This window comes from Amphiura filiformis, chromosome 15 (assembly GCF_039555335.1).
Source record: "Amphiura filiformis chromosome 15, Afil_fr2py, whole genome shotgun sequence".
Taxonomy (NCBI): domain Eukaryota; kingdom Metazoa; phylum Echinodermata; class Ophiuroidea; order Amphilepidida; family Amphiuridae; genus Amphiura; species Amphiura filiformis.
The window spans coordinates 42379040-42401829 of NC_092642.1; the positions used below are offsets into that span (position 1 = coordinate 42379040).

At 37.2% G+C, this 22790-nt stretch overlaps 3 protein-coding genes across 3 annotated transcripts in view; 2 read left to right on the plus strand and 1 right to left on the minus strand.

Moving 5' to 3' along the window:
• Positions 1-12428, plus strand: part of LOC140171660 (uncharacterized) — a 37539-nt gene extending 25111 nt beyond the window's left edge. Inside the window, exons 6-13 of the mRNA XM_072194955.1 lie at positions 1499-1562; positions 1988-2050; positions 3348-3388; positions 4476-4562; positions 7735-7820; positions 8938-9007; positions 9579-9618; positions 11383-12428. Of these exons, the coding sequence (XP_072051056.1) occupies positions 1499-1562; positions 1988-2050; positions 3348-3388; positions 4476-4562; positions 7735-7820; positions 8938-9007; positions 9579-9618; positions 11383-11417 (486 nt within the window). The 3' untranslated portion in view covers positions 11418-12428. The remainder of the gene's footprint in view (positions 1-1498; positions 1563-1987; positions 2051-3347; positions 3389-4475; positions 4563-7734; positions 7821-8937; positions 9008-9578; positions 9619-11382) is intronic.
• The window catches only part of LOC140171659 (prestin-like), a 129521-nt gene that overhangs the window by 75793 nt on the left and 30938 nt on the right, over positions 1-22790 (plus strand). The window lies entirely within an intron of this gene.
• On the minus strand, positions 17211-22064 carry LOC140171663 (probable ribosome biogenesis protein RLP24). Its single transcript, XM_072194959.1, has 5 exons — positions 21920-22064; positions 21151-21264; positions 19915-20051; positions 18656-18741; positions 17211-17792 (listed from the first exon to the last, which is right to left on the minus strand). Exons 1-5 carry the CDS (start codon positions 21998-22000, stop codon positions 17713-17715), a joined length of 498 nt encoding a protein of 165 aa, XP_072051060.1. The 5' UTR covers positions 22001-22064; the 3' UTR covers positions 17211-17712.

A 22790-nucleotide genomic window follows, 5' to 3' on the forward strand; every position in this document is an offset into this window, starting at 1 on the left:
CTTGAGCTGTCATCAAGAAAGAGTCAATATTTTGCATAAAGGTGTTATTGATTGTTGTATATGTCATATTATCATTGACATGACCCTAAATCGTACATCAAAATTAACTATCTCTTTTCGACACTTTACGAAAAGAAAAAAGAGTGTCAACGTGTCGATTGTCATATTTTTCCCTGACAAATTTTGAAATTTGAACGTGTCGATAACACCTCTAATTTTGCAATTATCTCCTGTGATCGTGGTTTGAAAGAGAACACTGAAAGCAGTCTCTGTGCATTTGTTATGAACACCAACAGTAAAAGATTGATAATTTAGATTACAACTTCCTCATACAAATTTCCATTCCTCCTATTCATATATCTTCAAACTGCCCAACTCTCATTCCAAATTTAGACAATACCAACATTTTCAGTCCAACATTTTTTCACAGCATTTTGCAGTACATGGGACATGCCTGATCATACAATGACAATCATCAATCCTTTTCAATTTTATATTAATGCATAATTTTCTTGCAATTTAATCACCCCATGTGCAATAATTATCAGGGCATAATTTAGTTTTATTTGTATTAGCAATAATTGTGTATATAATGACATATGTTTGTGTGATTGAATAACAATTTGGCTATTTTGTTTAGCAAAGGGATGCGAGCCCGGTTATATTATGCCCAATAATATTTGTCTTACCTGATTTTCTTAGCAAAAATGTGGTGCAATATGATATACAGCTGTAGTAATGCAATTTTGATCATTTTAACATTAATTACCGTATTCGTTCCATTAACCGCACATGCCCCTATAAGCACCCACCCAGTGACTTTACAACAAGCAAACTGGTATTAGTTTATTCACTGCCCATGAAAATCTGAATCATGGTCTGAAACATATGACACACTGATGTTGATGATGGAATATTTTGGGCCTTTTTTACATCATGTTGGTCTAAACAATGAAAAACTTAAGCGCCCACCCAAAATGATTTTGTTAAGCACCCTGGGTGGTTAATGGAACGAATACAGTAATTTACTTTTCCTCTAGTATTGTGCAATGTGTATTTTGAGTTTAGGATCCCCAGTTCTTGGGCCTTTATGCCTGTTAGGGGATTTCCTTTTGTACCACAATTATGTCCGGTTTTCAAGGCGTCCGTTGTTAAGCCAATCTATTGTAGCACCAGCACCTTGTATATACTTCTTCACCTTATGGCACTTCGTGATTTCGTTTCTGGCACCTTGAGTTTCACCGCACCGGCTGATAGGTCATTGGCCACCACCACTCCTAGTTTAGTCTACAAGACTGTAAAAGGAGTATAACCACTGAAGACTGGGCTGGATAGGAAAATGGCACATCTGATGATAAAGTAGTTCATCGCGATGTGCCGACAGGCGTTATTTTTACACATTGCATATTAGTATGATAGATGTTATCACATTTGTGTAGGTATTATCAGAAACATTCAATATGTTTTAGTGCTGTATATTACTTGGTTCCCAATACAGATAGCCAAACAAGGTGATGTAATACAAGTGAAAGTACTCGGCACCCTTGCACTCATTGATGAAGGTATGTTTCCTTATCATAAAAGTACTGTTGGTTTATGATAGTGTAGGTTAACATTGGTACTGTAGCTGCATCCATATAGATCTGAATTTCAAGCGGAGGCATGGGCCAGCTCGACCAAAATTTATACAAAATGAAATTGTTGGTATGCTATTTGAAAAAATAACATAAAAAATTAAAATTGTGCACCAAATGGGTACAATTTAATATCAACTTTCTTTTAACACCAGCAAGAATATTGTGGGCAGCCCACTACCTACATGTAGCAAAAGCAAAGATGTTCTTAAAACGTTATAAACATGTTTTGCTTTTGGTCAAAACATTTTAGTAACATTTAAATGTCTTGGAAAGCAATTTTAAAATGTTTTGCATCAAGTTTTCAAAAAGTTCTTTTAAATTTTATGTGTTGTTTTTCTCTTTGCACATAGGTGAAACTGATTGGAAGATTCTGGTAATAGATGTGAAGGATCCTTTAGCCCACAAATTAAATGGTTAGTTTTGAAATCATGAAATTCTATATAGCATGTTCTACCCATTCAAAAAGGTGTGTGATCCAGTTACCAGGGAGTTATGTAACCACTTCACTGGGGAATTGGGAAATTGGGAGAAAAAAGTAAAAATTTTGTTAATGGGCAAATTTCCCCTGGATGATTTTATTCTCATCCATGCAATTTATGATATATTACACACCGGATATGCATGAGCTAGCCTTACTGAATATGCATGAGTTTACCTCATCTCAATAAATATTTTGCCATTATATCATGTCCCCATGATAGCTTACAGAATTGAACTGAAGTTTCCTTGCATATTCATCACTTGTTACTATCACCATTGGTGACCAAATTAACATATTAGCATCGTGAGTCACCATACAGCTGTGAATAAACCCACAGTAGAGACTTGTATATTGCATATAGAAAAAATAGTGGGAGAGCATTTTTTTATGTTGCTTTTTTAATAGTACGTTGATAATGATGTGATATAAATAATAATATGGGGAGATATAATTAACAACACATGTGTCCTGCCATGTTATCCCACCCTTATTTTAATTGGTGTTTGTTATTTAAATTGTCCGTCCAGAAACAACAAATGTTTTTATTTTTTCTCAAAATCTCAATTCTTTGTGTAATATGCAAAATACTGACAAATGTGTACATCCATATCAAACAACATGTAGCAGCCAATGTTTTTCATTTCACATAATAGCTAGGAATAAACAGGGGTAGACAATACATAAGGACCAATATCGGGTGGCCCTTCTACAGCTGACCCAAGGGCAAATCCACTGGCCCAGATTTGTTGCTAATATTGTAACATGTGTGATAAATTCATAATTATGCCAAAATCCCAACAAGCCCACTGCCCACTGGGCCATCCAGTGGGAAAATCTCCTGGCCCAACGAGGAAACTACTGGCCCGGGCCAGTGGCTAAATCGACCCTGAATAAATACCAGACTCATCTCAAGTGGAGGTTAATTAACCCCATGGTTTATGAATACAGATAACATTCCTTAACCATGTGACTTGGGGATGATTTGAAGCGACTACTACTTGAGATGAGTCTGGTATTTATTCCGAGCTATTATGTGAAATGAGACACATGTAGCAGCCGACAAGTGCATCGTTTTGATTGGGCAAATTAACATAATTGTCATGCTGATGCTGGTATTATTAGTGTTGCTGTATGCAGTCTGTCTTGTTTTGTTGGTATGTTTGTATTAACATGATTTTGTTAAAGGGAAAAACCCCAAAGAAATCATTTTTCAATCTTGTAACTTACAGATATTGGTGATATAGAGAAAGAGATGCCTGGATTTTTACAGGTAAGAAAGGTCATTTTTCTGAACAATGAGGTAGAGTCAAGTTCTGGCCGGATTATTTTGATATATGTGCCTGGCAAAATTTAATTCAAAGTGCATTTTTTGCATTCTGCATTAGGCCTGGCATTTTCGGGTAATTTTGTACCGGGTACCCGGCACATTTTTCAGTCGGGTAATCGGTTTATCTAAATTGCAAAAAAAAAAAAAAAAAAGTTTTTATTTTTTCGGTTTTGTAGTGTCTCTGGACCTAGACCTAAATGCCAGAATCATTCATGGTTGACCTAAAAAAAAAAAAAAAAAAAAAAAATGTTCAAGATATTTTGTTATTTTTTATATGAAAATTGATAATTTGTATTCATGTCATAGTCTATTAATGATTTCAAAATGTATTGAATTTGAATGCATTTTGAAATCATTAATAAATTTTAAATAATCATTTTTTTTTTTTTTTTTTTTTTAGGTCAACCATGAATGATCCTAGCATTTAGGTCTAGGTCCAGGGACACTACAAAACCTAAAAAATAAAAACTTTTTTTTTTTTTTTTTTAATTCGAGTACCGGGAGGGTATTTCCTACCCGGTAATGAAATCTCGGCGGTACCGTTTACCCGACCGAAAATGCCAGCCTTATTCTGCATGCAACAAGTTGTGACAAAAAACAAGTACTAAGGGCTGCATGTCAAACCTTTGTAAGGCTCAAGCTTAAAGATGCAAATAATTATTCAATTTCGGGATCTTGCCGATAAATGCCAGAGGTATATTTTTTGCCCCTCCATGGGCGACAAACCAATATGGCATGTTTACCATCTAGCTTTACACAAAGGGCAATTTTGAGTTGGTACTCTTTGGGTCTATTGTTGTGTGTTGTATAAACAAGCAAAAGGGAAGTAATGTGTTTTTCCTTTCCTTCCACTTTCGAATTTTGGATACTACATTCATTTGTAGCCTCCTGCTGGGAAAAATATTCATAGTTTTATTTATTTCAAATTATCCTTGTAACAGCACTGAAAATGTCCAATTTTGTCCATAGACAAAGGTATTTTAGCTTTTAATTTGACTAACCCAATTATGCATTTATTTTCCCAATACAGAATACTTTCCATTGGTTCAGAATTTACAAGGTACCAGATGGCAAACCAGAGAATGAATTTGCCTTTGAATCCAAACCCAAGGATAAGGTGAGTAGATCGGCTATCCAGCTTAATTTGTTCAGCTTATAATCGGCTTAAAAAATAAAAAAGCTGTTGTGACATAAACAATGGCATTGATGGCAACAGGGCCACTGTAGCCTGACTTGCACAGAACTGCGTAAATGGAAAAGAGGACTCTGTCAGCCTCGGACTGGTCGCTCTCTGCAAGGTCTGTCAGGTAGGTGCATATCAGTTTGTGCAACCACCTCTTGTTAATGACACTACACAGCAGTGTTGTGAACACTTTGGAAGAAGGGAAAGTGTTGATCAATTTTATGTAGGTGTTGTGGATATATGTGCCTTACCCTGTAACCGAAGGTCTCGCTTGTAATCTTTAGTTGGGTTTGGTGCATCTTACGGGTCGTTGATATGTTCAACATCACCATGACTGGTAAGGATGATGAATGATACCTTGTAGACCGACCATTTATATGGGGTGCCATCTTGCTTTTGTTGATCTTCTGCTGATGGAGTTGCCATATATCATATCATACTATGTGGATGAGAGTGGAGTGATGTAGGGTTCTTGTAGATGTACAGATTACAGATACAGTCTCTAGATGAGCTTGCTTGCTCTTCTGTGTCTTCCTGTATTGGAGTTGAATAGGCCATACACTCCTTGATAACACGGATGTTTCAGCAATGCGATAAGACGTCTGCAATTATAAGCTCATCATAAGCAGGCATGGCTGACTGTAGGGTGCGGAGGATATGTGAGGATGGGTCGAACAGAAAGGGGCTAAACTCATGCATATATGCGATCAGGTCCTGTGCACACTGCTCATATCCTCATATCCATTTGGGGCCACATTCTACATGCTTTCTTTTGGCTGCTTTTCGGTTTACCAAGGCGTTATGAGCCGCCCCGGTCTGTGCTACATTGTTCACCTTCCTAGAGTGCACCATCAGCTGCTTGTTATTCTGGAGGATGGAGAGCTAGCCAGACTTCATTTTGCTGCCCTTGTTCATGGTGCATTCGATGCACATGTCCCAGACCATCTTATATGAGTATGGATTTCCTGTGATGGACTGAGCTAAGTCAGTGTGACGAAAGGCGACCTGATCAGCAGGGATGTCTGTCGGCATCCCCCAGAAGTGGGATAACACCTCGCGTACCAATTGTTGTCAGCGCCATCTTGGATTTGTGAAAAGTTATGTCAAAATCCTTAGGGTCGACTTGCCTGAAAAAGTGACTTTTTGGCCACTAGCGAAAAATGCTGGGATTTTTGCAAGGGAATGGGGGCTATTTTTTTTCTGAATGGTCCGTAGAATCAACCGTCAAACCTTATTAGCCAGAGATGGTCACAAAGTTGAGGTTTTGGACTAAATGTATGTGTCTGGGATTACGTTAGTGCTTCAAGTGTGTGTCCACCCAGACGGATTGGTTAAACAAACAAAAAAAAAGATTTGATACTTCGACCAGTTACATTACACTCCTACAGCACTGCCAAACTCAAGAAGAAAGTATAGGGGTAATGAGTTAAATTTAAACTGGTCACGCAACAAGAAAAAAAAAATTTTCAAGAGTGGTTGACTGGAGCAAAATTTTGGTCATGTGATTTGGATATCACATCAGAGTTACAAGACATGATGACAAATTGGTAGATGGCTGGTAAGTGGTGGCAGCCCTTGTCCTTATTAAGATCCGGGTTATAAGCAGCAATATATGGATTCTTTCACGCCCCGCTGGAACCTTCTAGAGTCTGTGTTTAAGATGTCCACTTCTTCCAGTTTAAATTGATGACTTGAGTTTTCATGTGTGACCAAACTGGAAAGCTCTCATGATTTGTGTTCTTTCAACTGTTTGCATATACGGGCCTTTCTGTCTCCCCAATGTACCATGAGTCGCAATCTTCACATTGCATGTCGTAGACTACACACATGCAATCAGACTATTTCATTACATTAAGGTTATTAATAATTTTAAACTGTTGTGATTTGGTAGTTCACAGCATCTTACGAAAGGCAATAAGCTTTGGCAAAAACTGCATTGCTCAATTCATAGCGAGCGTGTAGAAGAATTAACATATCACAGATATACTTTTATAGGTGCTGCGGTTCTTGAGTTATGTTGCAAAGAGGGCTGAAACAACAACACTTATGTAAAACGTACATAACTCATTAACAACAATAAATTAAACAAGTTTGCAAAGTATACGATTTGTAGAATGAACTTTTGCAAAACATCCAGGTGTTAATTTTCAATAATATATTGATCTAGATAATGCAAATCGATTTTTAGGTTGCTTCGACCAACAATACCTCGTCTACCCTTAAGGGCTGGGGTATGAGCGTTTGGACAGTATTTATTTTGGGACATTAGAGCACATCAGACATATCGAATTGCATTCTGAATACTGAAGAATGTCATTCTGATATCAAATAATTTTGATTTTTTGAAATTCGCAATTTAATACACATTTTATGGCAAATCATTGAAAATCGATATTTTTGATATTTAACAGTACTGTAATATATCAAAAATTTGAAAAATATCAAATTTTTATAATTTGTCATAAAATTTGTATTATACTGTGATTTTCAAAAATGAAAATTAACATTCAGAATGCAATTCGATAGGTCTGAGGTGGTCTCATGTCCCACAAAAAATACTGTCGAAACGCAATAAACGCTCATTTTAGATCCCTTAAGCTGCTGGAAGTGCGATGACCTTGTTCAGCAATGTCAACCATTTGTGGTGATGTGGTTTTCTTGATTGAGTAATTTGATCATAGATAACTCAATCGGCTGATTTCCACTAACATGTACATGTAATAAGTTTCATTCATAATCATCATCCTTCCTTCCTGCGGAGCAGTTGATCACAAGATTTCTCCATGTACTTTGGCAAGTACAGTTATTATCTGGTATGCTTATGCCTTCATTAGGCCCTAGTGCATGTTAAATGTAGGTTATGTTGGAGGTATGTGGACGTCAAGGATGCATGTGTATGTTCCAGGAATCTCAATGTATAGATCCAACCTTTGGATTCCCTATGTTTGTAAACCTGCACTGTGTCATTCACAAGTGGCATCAAGATTGTGGCTTGCAATGTGCAAACCTATCAATCTTTTGCTCAAATTGTCAAAATTATAAAAAATGTTGTTTGATACTTATGATATTTTGTTAATTTATCTTCATATGACATTTTATCTTGAAGGCATTTGCATTGAACGTGATTCAACAAACTCATGAGCAGTGGCAGAAACTTATGCAAGGCAAGGCTGATGCTGGTGGTTTATCCTGGTAAGTCTACTATCATTCCATGGCTGCTGGGTCTTGTTATGGTGCCATAATCATCTATAGTCCATTTGGATTTCTCAAGAGAGTAGGGTCCACGCTATGTGGGATCAAAGGCGATGTGTATGACCCGTGGAAGGCGTGGATGCTACTGTCTTGAGCAAGCCAAGTGGACAACAGCTGTGTGGATTTCAAAATAGGTTTACTTTCTCCAGGACCAACAGATCATATATGTGCTTAGCCTTTGAACCCGGAGGGGGGTACTCGATACAAATCGCCATATGGGGATGTGCCGCAAACATTGGGCCTATTTTCGCCCATTTGATATATCAATGATCCCTTTTTCTAGGTCAATTTTCTGTAAAAAAAATAGCCGAATTTTGCCTAACTGTAGCCAATTTTTTTGAAATTTTTTGGGAAAAGCAGTAAAAACTTTGATAATTTGCATGAAATTGGACAGAAATTTGTGACTTTTTGTATATAGCGATGGGTCCACTTTCAAATTGTCAGTGGCACATTCACCCTACCCAAACCAAACTTGAGTACCTCCAGTCCCAGGCAGCACCAGGATGGGATTGAGACAGTACTGAATTAATACCTATTTGTCATCACTATAACAATACATTATAGTAATAAGCTGAATAGGACTATAGCGCTAGGCTTAGGTGCAACTACATACATTCGCTCTGCACTTAAACTATCGGCTTTACTTGTGTCTGAGTTGCACACACAAAGTATAATTTCTTTTATCAAAAGGTTTACAACAAGTCATGAAACTTGTTACTGGAGGTAAAATGAGGTGATCAACTCCAGTAACAATCGGTGACTCAACCCTATTGAATTTGTGTACAGTAACTCGAGTGACTTGACTGGAGCTAAAAAGGAGTCCAAATGACTTGATCCGACCTGAATTTTGGTGACTTGTTACAACCCAATTTACCAAGTAGTGGAACCATACATGTACTTTGTTACAGGGTTTAAATGTGTGAAAATGGTAATGCAAAGAGAAACATAGCAACATTTACTGAATTAAGAGTAAAATATATAATAGAGAATCTAAACAACAAAAAAGGTACATACAAGTATACATGTCTAAATGTATGTTGTTTAATTGTACTTGCAGTGAGAATGTGAATGTAGCCAGCAGTGCCCATATGATTGATGCACCAACAGCCGAGAGCATACTGGAAGCAGTAAGTGTTATACTACATGTATAATTATAATAGACAACATTAGGGAACTCAACGTGAACATGGTACATGTACATAAACTTGCAATGTCACATGATGCAACTTTGGCACTCTTGAATGACACCAAATTGACATTATGCGTTTATGTTCACATTTGCTTACGTCACCAACAATGAACCATGCATTGACACAACGCGAGGTACATACACCTGTGTTTAAAGGCACCGCAATATTGTGCCTTACAAGTTGGTTGCGATAGTCTCACAGTTGAGTGATTTTCATAGGTCATATTTTTGCGTGCTCAAGTTGTTTTGAAGCTTTAAAAAAATTGTGTTAGGGTTGATATTGTGGGTTTTTCCCGCCTTATATCACAATATGGAAAACGCTTGCGATGCCCAGGCCCGTGTCCAGGCCTACCTAGGTCTGAGAGTATCTGTGTAAATCTGTGTTTTGCTAACATGGATGCTGTATTTGCACAGTACAAGAGATTTGAAATGACAAGTTTGTAAACCCCATAATGAATATTTGGGAGTAATTAATTCACTCAATTTGTTGTTATCATTCCTCCTTCCAGGCTCCTCCTGCTGGTCCTGCTAATGATGTCCCTAGCTCAGGTAAGCCTTATAGATTATTATAGTAAAATAATACTCTAAGAAAAATAGAGGACTATAAAAGGCTTTCACAGGAGAATGATAAAATCCCAGTGCTTTGCTTATCTTGCTTTTGTAGAAAGACAAGGATGCCAGTGGTCTGAAGTAACTTTGCAGGAAAAGCCTGAAAAAGTGCGCAAATTTAGGCTATAAGCTTCAAAACGGGGTGAAAATAAACAAGATTGTGGATATTTGGAATAACAGAGCTGAATCGGGCAATTGCCTGAAAACTGGCTGAAAGAGCAATCACTTACTGGCTTTCTGTGCCACTCGGCAGTTCATGGCCATAATTTTTAGTTTGAAATATTCCAAGTTGTTTTCCCAAGGATATACACACTATTTTGTATACTTCTTTCTTGGCCTATAACCATATGTGACACGATCTGGTCCATGGGGGCCAAAGGAGACATTTTAGTGTAATTATTGCATTATACATACATACAATAGGCTATCATTTACTGAAAACACCAAGGTCTAGCAGATTTGGTCCTAAAGTTATGAGGTTTTTTCATGCCTATTTTCTTATGTATTTTATAGTTTTTAACTCCATATTTTTACTTTCAGTTTCAAAAAAGCCGTCTTTGGCCCCCATGGACAAGATCGTGTCACATTACATATATACTAGACCTTTGAACTCTGGAGTCATGATATTTACAACCAGTTTTAAATTTTTTCCACAAATTTGGTTTTATTATGACCAACCTTACACATTTAAAAAGTTGGATTGGTTAATATCATGTTGCATGGGTCATATCAAAAATTGCCTTCAGATTCTCTGCTGGAATTATTGTAATTATACCTTTACGGGGTTGTAGCTTATGTAATTTTGACTGCTTTTTTTCTGGCACAAGTTATGAAAATCAGTATTGGTATAGAGTACCGAAGTGATGACGTTACAGAAAACTTTTTTGCATTTCAGCATTTTGAATACCATGTATCGTTGGAGCATGATGAAAAACAACCACAGTCCAAATTTGGTGGGAATCGAATCATGAGGGGCCGAGATGTGGCCGCATGAATACCTAATTAGCCCCATTGAAATCAGTGTAAATTGACCTGGTTCCAAAGAGTTATGAACCAGGCCAATTTACACTGATTTCTATGGGCTTATTAGGTATTCATGCCATATCTCGGCCCTCATGATCCGATTCCCACCAAATTTGGACTGTGGATGTTTTTCATCATGTTCTACTGAAATATGGTCATGAAAATGTTGAAATGCAAAAAAATATATTTTATGACATCACACTTCGGTACTCTAAAAGCTTTGAAAAATGATCGGATCCGATAAGGACAATTAGGGTTAAAGTAGGCCTCACTGAAGGGAAAAAAGGTCTTGTTCACCACCCGAGGGGTCTGTGGTTCGAGACTGGACCAAAGCAAACAACCTTTCTCTTCATCTACTTTCTCCTTCCAAGGCATTAGGCAGAGGGGTGTCTTTAGGGTGTCCAAAATACCTTATTCTACAAAATCAGGGTGTCCACTTCCTATTCACTCATTATAAAAATGAGAATTTTAGGGTGTCTAAATTGAAAACAGGGTGTCCAAATGACACCTGGGCACCCCTCTGGATAATTAATGCCTTGCTCCCTTCCGTACGTTTTACTTTCCTTCGCTAAAAATCAGGAAGGGTGTTAGGTAAGGAATGAAACAATAGTCACTAACATATAATTTGCCAATCCGTAAAAGCTTTCACTTTCATTGCATTGTTTCTATTTTATCTTGCAGTTGACATGTGGCATTTTGTTGAATCCAAGTCGTGAAGGTTACCGCGGACATCATCAGCATCGTCATCAAAACTATAAAACCTGTTTCTGTTCAAAGTATCGTGATCATGTGTGCCTTGATGGATTTAATTGTACTTATTATGGACTCGGAGAAGAATAGTAGTATCCCAGAACTTCTATATAGGGCTATTGTATTTGAGATTCATACACCCTCAATGGAAAATGTGACCTTAATCTTTCATGTAGGGAGTGGGAATTTCAAATGGGGTTACCTGGAAGGGTGGCTCCATTTGAAATCTACACCCATAGGGGGTGTATGGATTTCAACTGGAATAGCCTTTTCAGTCTGTCTTCTATTTGGTAGAGGCAAACCCTTGATTGGTTGCAGCTCTATTTTTGTATAAAATTTTGAAAATTATTTGTCTTTGAGGGATCCAAGTTTGTATTTTTTTTTTGTAATTTATTTAAACACCAATAGTAGCCGTAGTAAAATTTTGCACCTATTGTACATCATTAGCAATATTGAATCTTCAGATAGGGAAATGTAGCACTTTGTACACAAGATTTCCTCCACAGGTTTTTCCCCATATAAACACTATGATCAGTACCAAATAGGCCAGAATTGGGCTATTCCATTAAAAAAGGAACATCCCCAGTGAGGAATATTTTGTCTTGTTTTGGAAAAAGAAGAAACTGATGAGTTTATATATACTTGATGAGGTTGTTTTATAGGTACCATTACCACTATATGTGGTTCAATTTTACAGTGGAAAATGAGCGTTTCGACAGTATTTTTTGTGGGACATGAGAGCAAATCAGACATATCGAATTGCATTCTGAAGAAGTACCATAGAAGCCTGTGGGGGAGTTTTGTTGTGTACACATCTCGTCACATCCATACAGAGTTTTTCGTAAACAATCATTAATTAGTTTTTGCAATGTTTTGCCATAGCGTTATGTATTCTAGATAATTTATAGCTGAAATGAAAAACAATTTTAGAATACATTTTAATCACTTTTATTTATCAAAAACTCTTTATACATGGTTTATTTATTTAAATAGTTCCTGTCAGCTTGATGATGGTGGTATTTTATTGTGTAACTACCGGTACATATTGTTGTCTTTTATAAAAACAATGATCTCAAAAACTGTATTTAAGTAATAACAAAAACATTGAGCAAAAGCTATTAAACTAGTTGCCATTGAAATTAGTTTGAATTTAAAATACAAAAGCTCTTCAAATTCATTGTAATCATGAATATTATTATCTGTAGGATATAATAGTGTTTCCAATTATTGTCAATTCAAGAAGATTCCAGTATGACATGGAGGCTCCTGTTGATGATGTCCACAGTAGTATTGGTCAGCCATGATGTGGCCAAAATAATCATGGAGGTAGTGTGGAACCTACTTGATAAAACTAAAATGTTCCAAGCATATTATTACAATGACCTGTTAACACAAATTCCTGGCAACACAAAGTAAAATTCAAGGCCCCTGCAATTTTGAGGTCAAGAGGTGTAATATAATTAGAGTCTAGATAATGAAGGGGCGGCCTATATGTTTCACCCTAACAGGGCGTAAGACAATGCGAGACAAATTAATATATGCGAGGATCGGAAATAAACGATGCAAGCCTGAGAAATTATGATATAAATGACATGTTTGGGGCTCGAGCAAATTGACATATGACAATTTTGAGAGAGAAAAAAGTGGGCTTAATTTGAGATTACCTACTGTGAACGCAAGTAGTACAGTGGTTAGACTCTGGACCGGTAATCCAGCCACCAGGGTTCAATCCCTGCTGAGTCCTGATTTTTTTCTCTCTCAAAATTTTCATATGTCAGTTTGCTCGAGCCCCAAACATGTCATAATTAAAGTCTGTGTGAAAGGACTAGCAGTTTTTATCATTTGCCCAAAAATGCATCAAGTTTCAATTTAATTTGTTTTACCACAGCAAGCAAACAAAAAACAAGTTAATAGCGATTTCTAAATGATCGATTGGCTAAGCAACTTCTGCGATATTGCCTTAATTTGCTTTTATTGAACTGCTTTTCATCATCAATTTTAAAATCAACATTTCATGCACTTTTGTAGGAAGTAATATAGGGTCTTGACACAGATCAAGCGATGGTTGACACTTTGTCAATGTTATGTTGGCTATTATAACTAACACTATTCAGAGGTGTGAGAGGCCACAGGCAAAAAACGAGGAAAACAGCATGAAATCACAGTAAACTGTCAAAAATAGGCTGAAAATATAAGAAAAAGCTGAAATTTTGGCACAAAAAGTTTTTCAAAAAGGAGGAAATCAGCTGAAAAGAGGAACTCTCACACCCCTGTATATTGTATCTGGACAACATTCCATCAATATGCAGTAATTTATATATTCAGGTGAATAAATTGTGGTTGAGCCTGTTCCAGTAGATATGAAGTGAAAATGTCAGTATGCATGGGTACATTGTTATTGCCAGATGCGTAAGATCTCAGATCGATAGTATTTGATAAATCCAGTGTGTCAAGACAACAGTGTTGGACTTCCTGGAAGATTTACGGTGTTCAGGGACTGCATCTTGATATTGTGCATGTGGATATGTAGTAAGACTGGTTAAAATACCTTCATTTCTATGTATGGCTGTATTGCAGTATGTGCTTGAGCTGATTGCAGATAAAGTCACAATTTGTTAATAGAGACCTTGCGAAATGAAGTTACTTTAACTTTAAAGGGCATTTCGTGATCCACAGCCTCATCCCCCACTTTTCTCAAAAAAAAGTTGAGATTTTTATATCACTGGAATACTCTGGCTACATAATGTTTATGTACAAAATATTTCTTGCAGATTAATTCGTTTAGCAAAGATATCGCGAAATTTGAATTTCGTTCTGGTGCACCAGAACGAAATTACAACGTATTGTCTATGGAGCAGTGTAATACACATAATCATGCATAACTCGCAAACGCAAAATCAGAATCAACTGAAATTTTGGGAATATGCTTTTTTCGTGGATATGTACTGAAAAATGTCATAAAAAGAGGATGCTAGGATCACAAAATACTCCTTTAATGTCTAGAGGATTATAGAAGATTATGTATTCAAAACAAAGTGTTTTGAATACATAATCCTCTATAATCCTCTAGACGTTAAAGTTAAAGTAGCTTCATTTCGCAAGGTCTCTATTTACTGGAATTTACTTTGCAAAACTTACTTAAGAACATAACATGTAGTTACAGTGTCCACAACATCAACTGGAAAATGTAAGACATAGTTACCCAGTGTCCACAGAGTCGTAGAAACCGAGTATTCTGTGAAGTATTTAATAAAGTAATTGGAAATATCCAAGTATGACAATTATGGCTGGTTCTCTTGCATGTTTCATTGTTTTGCAGTTTTCATAAATATTTGCAGGAAAATGGGCTACCGTATTTATGATGAAATCATGGAGGACATGGCCAGAGATCCTTTAATATAGAGATAGGACACTCTCTACAAACTGCCTATACCGTGCTATACCGCAGCTGAAGACAGGCAATTCGCAAGCGTCGTCGCCGGCCAAGTCTTCCTACGATCGTGTAATGAGAAGATACCATAGAGTCCTACATAAGAGATCTGAGGAAGAGACGGTCCGAATTGACCTAGTGACCTATAATTTATCCGAGAATCACATTTTTAGAGTATAAGTCCGCCCACCGCTGTCAATCATTCTAATGAACAAATAAACAAGCTCTGGCAATGACGTAATCCTAATTATAAATGAGAGAATCACATTGTACATGTACTGCCTGCTGTACCATATGTCTTCCAACAAGTGCCGGAGTGTCGCGGTCCTGACATGGCCTTTATCTTCCACACAGGGAGTGCAAATTTCAAATAGGGTTACCTGAATGTGTGGCTCCATTTGAAATCTACACCACATATCTTCAATAGGGGGTACATGGACTTCAACTGGAATACCACAATGTGACATGATCTGATCCAACCAGGCCAAAAAGGGTAAATTGGGAGGGGTAATGCAATGGAACGTGGCTCAACATTCAGATTACATAGGTACGGTATGTGGGATATGTGTTATTTTCACATAAGCAAGTTGGGGGGAAACGGAATATGGGTAATTAGATTAGGGGAATAAATTAAGAAAATTGGCATAAAGAGTATTAGACATTGTTGCAAAGGGCTATAATAGTCTGTACATATTCAAAATTGACATAATTCATTTCTTTGGCCTAGTTTGATTAGATTGTGTCAATATAATTTTGAATAGCCAGCTATCAGCCAAAATTGAAGATTTGTGACCACCCAATGAGGTTGAAGCTGGGACCGAATGGGGATGTGCCACAAACATGGGTAGCATTTTCAGCCTTTTGGTATATCAATGACCCTTTTTCTAGGCCAGTTTTGGTATATGGATGGGTCTTTTTTCAAAGTTGTCTTAATTTTTTTGGATTGCCTCCCTGTAGTCAGCATTTTTAAAATTTCCCCAGAATTTGGAGGACAATTTGTAAAAATAAAGACAATTTGTGCTAAATTTAGCAAAATTGTGAATTTGGGTATATTGAAGGCCAAATTTTCTACAAAATTGGTATATTGATGGGTATCCCTTCAGATCCTCAGCAGCATACCCCTACCCAAACCAAACTTGAGAAGCCCCCACGGGCACCTCGTGTAGAACCAAAGAGTACCAACTCTGTCATGTTTGTATGTCACTCATGGAGGGCAAAAATAGTGATTTACCTGGATTATTTTGGTATGAGCCTGGTGTGGTAGTTTGTTGCGCATGCAACATGCAGGGCCAAAAAAGAATGCTAAGCACTGCTTGCACAAACCTTAATGTTCAAGCTTAAGATTCCAGTTATTCCTTTTCAGGCTTTGGCCGATAAATGCTGAAGGCATTTTGCACTTCCAAGTTCATGTGCGACTAACCAATAATGCTAGATTCGCCATAGCATTACACATGACAATTTTGAATCGGTCCCCTTGGGTCCAGTCTCTTTGGGCCACCCTAATAGAGAACGCCACATTACAGTTGATTGGGTAGGGAGATTTACAGGAAAATAAATAAATCAGACAACTTAATTCTTTGAATTACAATCTTCTGTTTTATTTCCTTGTGTTTTGCCATTTCTACATTTTCTTTCACAAGAACCTGTTTTTTACTCCTATGATATTATTTGACAGGCTCATTTACTCCACTACATGTATGGCATGCACAGGGTTCAATTTACTTACTTAGCGAAAAGGGATTAAGGTAATGTTCTTAGCATTTATGAAAAATTGTGCCATACAAGCTGAAATCTAAAATGGAGAGTATTTGCTCTGCTACACCAGGTAAATTCTGGGCATGCAGTAGTTCTTTTGTGCCATAGTATGAGGTCACCAATTGTGTCCCCTATTCGGGCAATGGTAGAGGTCCAAAGTCTTGTAACTTTTCCAAAGCATTAACAAGGCATTTTCACTGCCTTGTTATATTTACGACATAAAATCTACACAGCCTGGACCTTTTTCCAGGGTGCGAAATTTCCGAAATATTGACCTTACCCAACCCCACAAGAAAAATATAACCCAAATTGGACTTAACCCCAAACCAAATATTTACTGTGTTGCAATTTTGACAAGTTTAGCATCAAAAAGTGGTACGTCTGTTAACTTTTCTTTCATACTTGGACCTACATGGGTACATTTTAAAAACTGTTACCAGGAAGAGTGGATCTTTTTGTCAAGTGGGAGGCATCAGGCATACAAATAATTTTTTTTTTTTTTAAATTGTTTTTTTGGTCAGTTGGTGGTTCAGCAACATTTTTTATTCAATTGTTTCCACATAAATCTAGTACCTTTAGGCCTTATCTATACACATGAACAATTGTACCTTGTTTGAAGGTACCATTCCCAGAGTACCATTCCAAAGTTGTCATAAAAATACCAACCAGTCTTGAAAGTAAATGCTGGTTTATAATGCAATTCCCCACTTCAGCCCATTCAACTGTACCAAGGAATATGCTTCAGAAGTTTGGAAAAGCCTTCTGGCTTGTTACTAGAAAAGCGTGAGAAACAAAAATGCACTCTTTGCCCATGAGTTTGCAGGGAGGACCTTGTTTCGGTAGCAAGATGGCGTATCCGTTCAAAGGTACGTACAGTGAAAAAGTAAAGCTGTTATGCTGGCATGCTTTATTGAACTGTCACAAATGGGAGCCAAAATTGTAGGTGTGCAGGTTAACTGATAACCAGGTTTATCAAGTAACCATATTCGTACACCTATTTGTTACTTGTGCCTCCATTTTACGAGTTCCGTGTGTTGAAATACAAATAAATATATACAAAGTTCTCTGTTTTACAACTAGCTCTCCTCCATCTTGGTCTCTGTATCCTTTTCTGCCACAACTTGGACAAGTTTCTCCTCTTCTTTCCTCTTGAGACCTGAAAGGTGAAAATTTAAAAAAAATTAAAAAATTTGGAATGAAACACAAGTTTCTTATCTGCAACACGATCTCGTCTATGGAGACCAAAGGCAGCGAAATTTGAAAGGCAAAAATATATAGTAAAAAAACCAAGAAAATACACAAGAAAATCTTGAGAATCAAGTATGTTAGACCTTTGGTGTTTTCAGTATATGATAATGGTTAACCTAATGTTTGTATATAATAAGGTAATAATTATCCTAACCCAATTTTCAAAAACGCCTCCTTTGGCCTCCATGGACCAGACTGTTTTACAAATTGAAATTTACTACTTTTATTTTTCCACATAATTCCATCAAATTGAAGATTTTGGTATCAGGTGAAAGCTCATATTTTTCTCATAAAACATATTGAAATAGGAGTTCGAAATTAATATATTTCCTAATTCAAACAATGAATAGCTACAGCTGTCTTCACTTGACATGACTTTTTGATGTAGATGTCTACATGCCTATTTGACTATATGTGACCATCCAGCACAACTGAGCCCTGAAGTCGCCAATCATCATTTTTGAGATATTCAACCAAAATATTCTGCTTGAAATTAGCTTTAAAATTATGTATATCATGTCTATTATAGTACTTGACATTTAAGTAGTGAAAAATCAATAAAACAGTCAATAAATCCTTTGTTTCCTATTGTTTATTGTTAAGTTCAATGGAGCATAATTCAATAGTGGCACTGGCGACATCCGGGCTCAGTTGTGGAGGATGGTCACATATGTGATGTGATGTGATCAAACAAAATCAGACCGAAGTCGGAAATATTGATTTTGAAATATATAACAGTACAGCCTTGACACATGGATATTATAGACTCACCTGCTGCAGGAGACTTTATCAAATGGATGCTTTCTTTCACCTCCTTGATGTCTCGTTCTTTCCTTAGAGCCTTGCCCTTCTTTAATCTGGAAGAAACAAAAGAAAAAACATAATTTCAGAAAAAAAAATTATCTTTCAGCATCATCTCCATAACACACCCTTTCAAAGTTACATTACAGAATTTACAGTATAACAAGGCCTCATCATATGGTTGTACAGTACATGTATATGAACAAATCTTCCTATCTTTTTCTCAAAATGGCCATGTGGCTGGCAGTGCAGCTCAGCTTCTGTGCCTTGATATGAGTCCTCAATAAAGTTGTTATCTTAAAAACAAAATGTGAAAACCATGACCTACCCTCTCTGAGCTGTTCTAGATGTGCTAGTGAATTACCTGGCAGCGGTCACTAAATATTACACCATCAGAGGGGAGGGGCAGTTTCAGGACCTCTGGTGATCTGAGGGTGTATGTGCATGGTTTGTACCCTAGTCACTAGACTGGAGTTTTGTCATATCATGAGGGCTCTCAGCGGTCACTAAATATTTCATGATCGGAGGAGAGGGGCAGTCTCAGGACCTCAGAAGGTTTGTGCATGCTTTGTGTCCAAGTCACTAAACTGGACTTAGTTCATATCACAAGGGCTCTGATTAAGAGCTAAGGGCAGTGGTGCACTGAACCCTCGATAACGTCAGAAGATCCATTATTCAGAAGGCCTGCTAGTTTTCTGAGTAGGGGGGCTTCTGAATAACAGACTTTCTGAATAGTGGGCTTTTTGTTGTATTTTATGTAAAAGTCCTGCTACTCATAATTGTTTTTTCTGACTAGCGGGTTTTCTGACTAGCGGGCTGTATCTGTTACCCAGAAGATCCGCTACTCAGAATGCCCACCATTCAGAATTCTGACTAGTGGGCTGTTTTAATTATTTGAAAGAACTGAGTTAGCCCTAACCTTTACCCTAGCCCCGACCTTAGCCCTAACCCTGAGATCGGGGTTTTCTGAGTGGCGGGTTGTCTGAATAGAGGGTGTGATTCTGCAAAGGTCTTGTTAATCAGAAGCCCCGCTACTCAGAAAATATTTTTTGAGTAGCGGGCCTCCTGATTAACTGGTCTTTTGGTTAGTAAGTCATTTTAAATGAAAACAAGCCCGCTCTTCAGAATTCTGAACAGCAGACCTTGTGGGTGATGGGTTTTCTGAGTAGGCCTTCTGAGTAACGGGTCTTCTGAGTGACGGTTGCCCCCCCTTTGAAATGACCACTTACCTGTTGATAATATACTGATCTTGTCGCCTTGTTTTAATCTCCTCAACTCTGGCCATAGCCTTTATTGTCTTCTGCCATAACTCTCTGCTATATTTCACTGGAATATTTCTTCTTTTCTCAAATTCAAAGGAATTATCCTGAAAAAATAATAAAAAAATGTTGCAATTGATAATGAAGAACAGAGAAACTTAACACCACATCTACATCTAAAATATAAGCCTATAGACCTTTTCAAATCAAGATTGGAAAACTGCAGTATTTATTCGGTAAGCTAGGGGGTCAAATTGGTGCACAATATATGAATCAAGCGGAATCATGTACCCTTGAAAATACAACATATTTAGCCAAAATCAACATGAGTCATCACAGAGAAATATTTTCTAAAGGTATTGAACTAAGGGCTCATATTAAAATTCCCTTACACAGGAAGGTGTGCGCCATCCTGCAGCTTTCCTGTGCTAGCCTTCTTTTGTTAAAATCCTGGGCAGGGTGTATCACTGATGCATAATCCTTCCGTTTTATGACCAAGCTTTCCTGAGGCGTGCGCTTAGCGATGGGAATCCTGCCTTCTTTCTGTGTGAAAACGTGGTAGGGTATTTCAATATGAGCCCTAACACTTCCACTATTTGGCACTTCACAATATGACAGTAAAAGAAAGAAAAATACAAATGTTTGTCATCTGCGGCACAATTGATTTGGTCTTCATGTGGTCTTCGCAATATAAATATCAATCTCTTGCACAAGCCATGCCCAACACAAGTGGTTCATTATTTAAAAGAAATGAATTCTAGCAGCACCTCTATTCTTTTCATCAATAATGTAATGCTTATCTTGAGACACTAACTGGACTCCTTGCCCCTATTATATATAACTTTTGTTACCAGTGTGTTATTATTTTTTGAGAAAAATGCAAAAATAGTCACAAATTTATCAAGGGGTGTGGTACCACCTTTAAAAATCAGATTTTTTTTAAAATCATTTTTTTATTACAAGAACTGCTACACCATGAGACAAAAAAGGCCAGTGGAATGCTAAACATATGCGCAATCTTATGTGGTAAAAAATCAAAACATGTTTTACATGTGAAATTTTCAAAGAAAAAACTTTGGTTAAATCATGGGAAAATCGCAATTTAAATCGTGATTTAAAATCAACTTATTTAAATCACGCCAACCCTGCAGTGTTGTGATGAGCCCTCGAAATAGATGCTATTCATGCAGCTCAAGCTATACATACCACAGCCAGTTCTTTTCCGGCCGATTTTCTGAAAGCCTTGGTCCATTTCACCTTACGAGGATTACGCTTCTTCTTGAAAGCTTTGTGACATTTTCCACGACAAAATTTAAATATCTGGAAAAAATGTTTAAAAATTACAAAAGGAGAGTCATTCAGTTTTAAATTTGACAAATATTAAAGATGCATTTCACTTCCTAAAGTAAATCAAAATGTGAGGATTGCCTGTAGGCCTACTGTGTGTACGATATTAAAATGCTATTTTAAAATATCTGCGATATTCCACACAGATTCTTGTATGTAGCAGCTTACAAAATTCTACCTGAGATCAGAAATCACTGTACACGTTACTCAGCCAAACATAGCAGAGTAGGACCTGGATGTCCTATCTTCACAATGTTATACCTTTTCTTCAAGCAGAGTTAGCCAGAGATATGTCTACAAAAAGCGAACGTCTATAAAATAAAAATTGTCTACGAGATCGACTATGTTTGTATTTAATCCTCCCGGTCAAATTCTACTTTAAATAAAAAATACTAGTAGTAAAATTTTCATAAAAATACTAGTAGTCTACAACAATTTAATTTCTATAAAAGAACACAGTGGTGTGTAAAATGGTGTTTATTGTCACTGATTGTGCAACATGGTCAATGGTGGTTGCCGAATTCAACAGCCTGGACGCGTAGACACGATGTTTTCTGGCACTCAAATCCGTCAATACCATGAAATCTCGCACTCATATATAATACTGACATCAATTTGATTCCCCTACCTTACTATCGTTCCTGACAAATTGGATTCCATGTCCAGGATATAATGGACCAGAGCAGAAATAGCATTTTTCCACCCTCATTTTGTTGCTCCGATCCCGTGTCGGTGATCACGCTGCCGTATTTAACTGCCTCATCTCAGAACTGCGCCGCTAATATAGCCAAGCAATGGTTGGAGGGAATGGATGAGATGAGACTATTTTTACGGTAGCTTATTAGGGCGGAAGTGTTGACCGAAAAAAGTTGATTTATGTCGCCAATAATTTAACGGTAGCTTAGAAGGGCCAAAAGCATGGAGCTTTATAAGTGATCACATTTTTGATCCCCCCCCCCCGTCACATTTTAGCTCAAGAATCACTTTTGACAAACAAATTGTTGCAACATTCTAAAAATAAAATCTGAAACCTTTAAATTTAGCAGATAGGCGAGGTCTGCTTGTTTTCTTTTGACAAGGAACAGTCGTCAGTGAACGGCTCTTTTCAGAGCCACCGAACCTTTAAATTTAGCAGATAGGCGAGGTCTACTTGTTTTCTGTTGACAAGGGGCATTCTTCAATTAACGGCTCTTTTCAGAGCCACTAAACCTTTAAATTTAGCAGATAGGGGGAAGGTGGGGCATAACGGACCCCCGGGGCAAAACGGACCCAACGGAAAAATAGGCCTTGGCAATACTGCCGTCTATGCAAATTATATTGAGGAACACAAGTATGGCCACACAAAATTTGATCTGAAACAATCTACTGACTTCCGAGCAAGATCGAGTCAAAAAATTACAACCTCTCTGACGTAAGATATGTAGATGTTTAATGCGCGGAAATTTTACTTCATTAATATCGGATTCTCAATTAATTGTGTATATTGTAAACACTAAGGT

What these genes read in the sequence shown, in the direction of transcription:
- LOC140171663 (XM_072194959.1), bottom strand. Translation starts at nt 22,000, where the DNA reads ATGAGGGTGGAAAAATGCTATTTCTGCTCTGGTCCATTATATCCTGGA. An exon ending in TTGTCAGGAACGATAGTAAG is followed by an intron (nt 21,265 to 21,919) that starts GTAGGGGAATCA and finishes CATTTTTTCCAG; the next exon opens with ATATTTAAATTTTGTCGTGG. An exon ending in CCGGAAAAGAACTGGCTGTG is followed by an intron (nt 20,052 to 21,150) that starts GTATGTATAGCT and finishes TTATTTTTTCAG; the next exon opens with GATAATTCCTTTGAATTTGA.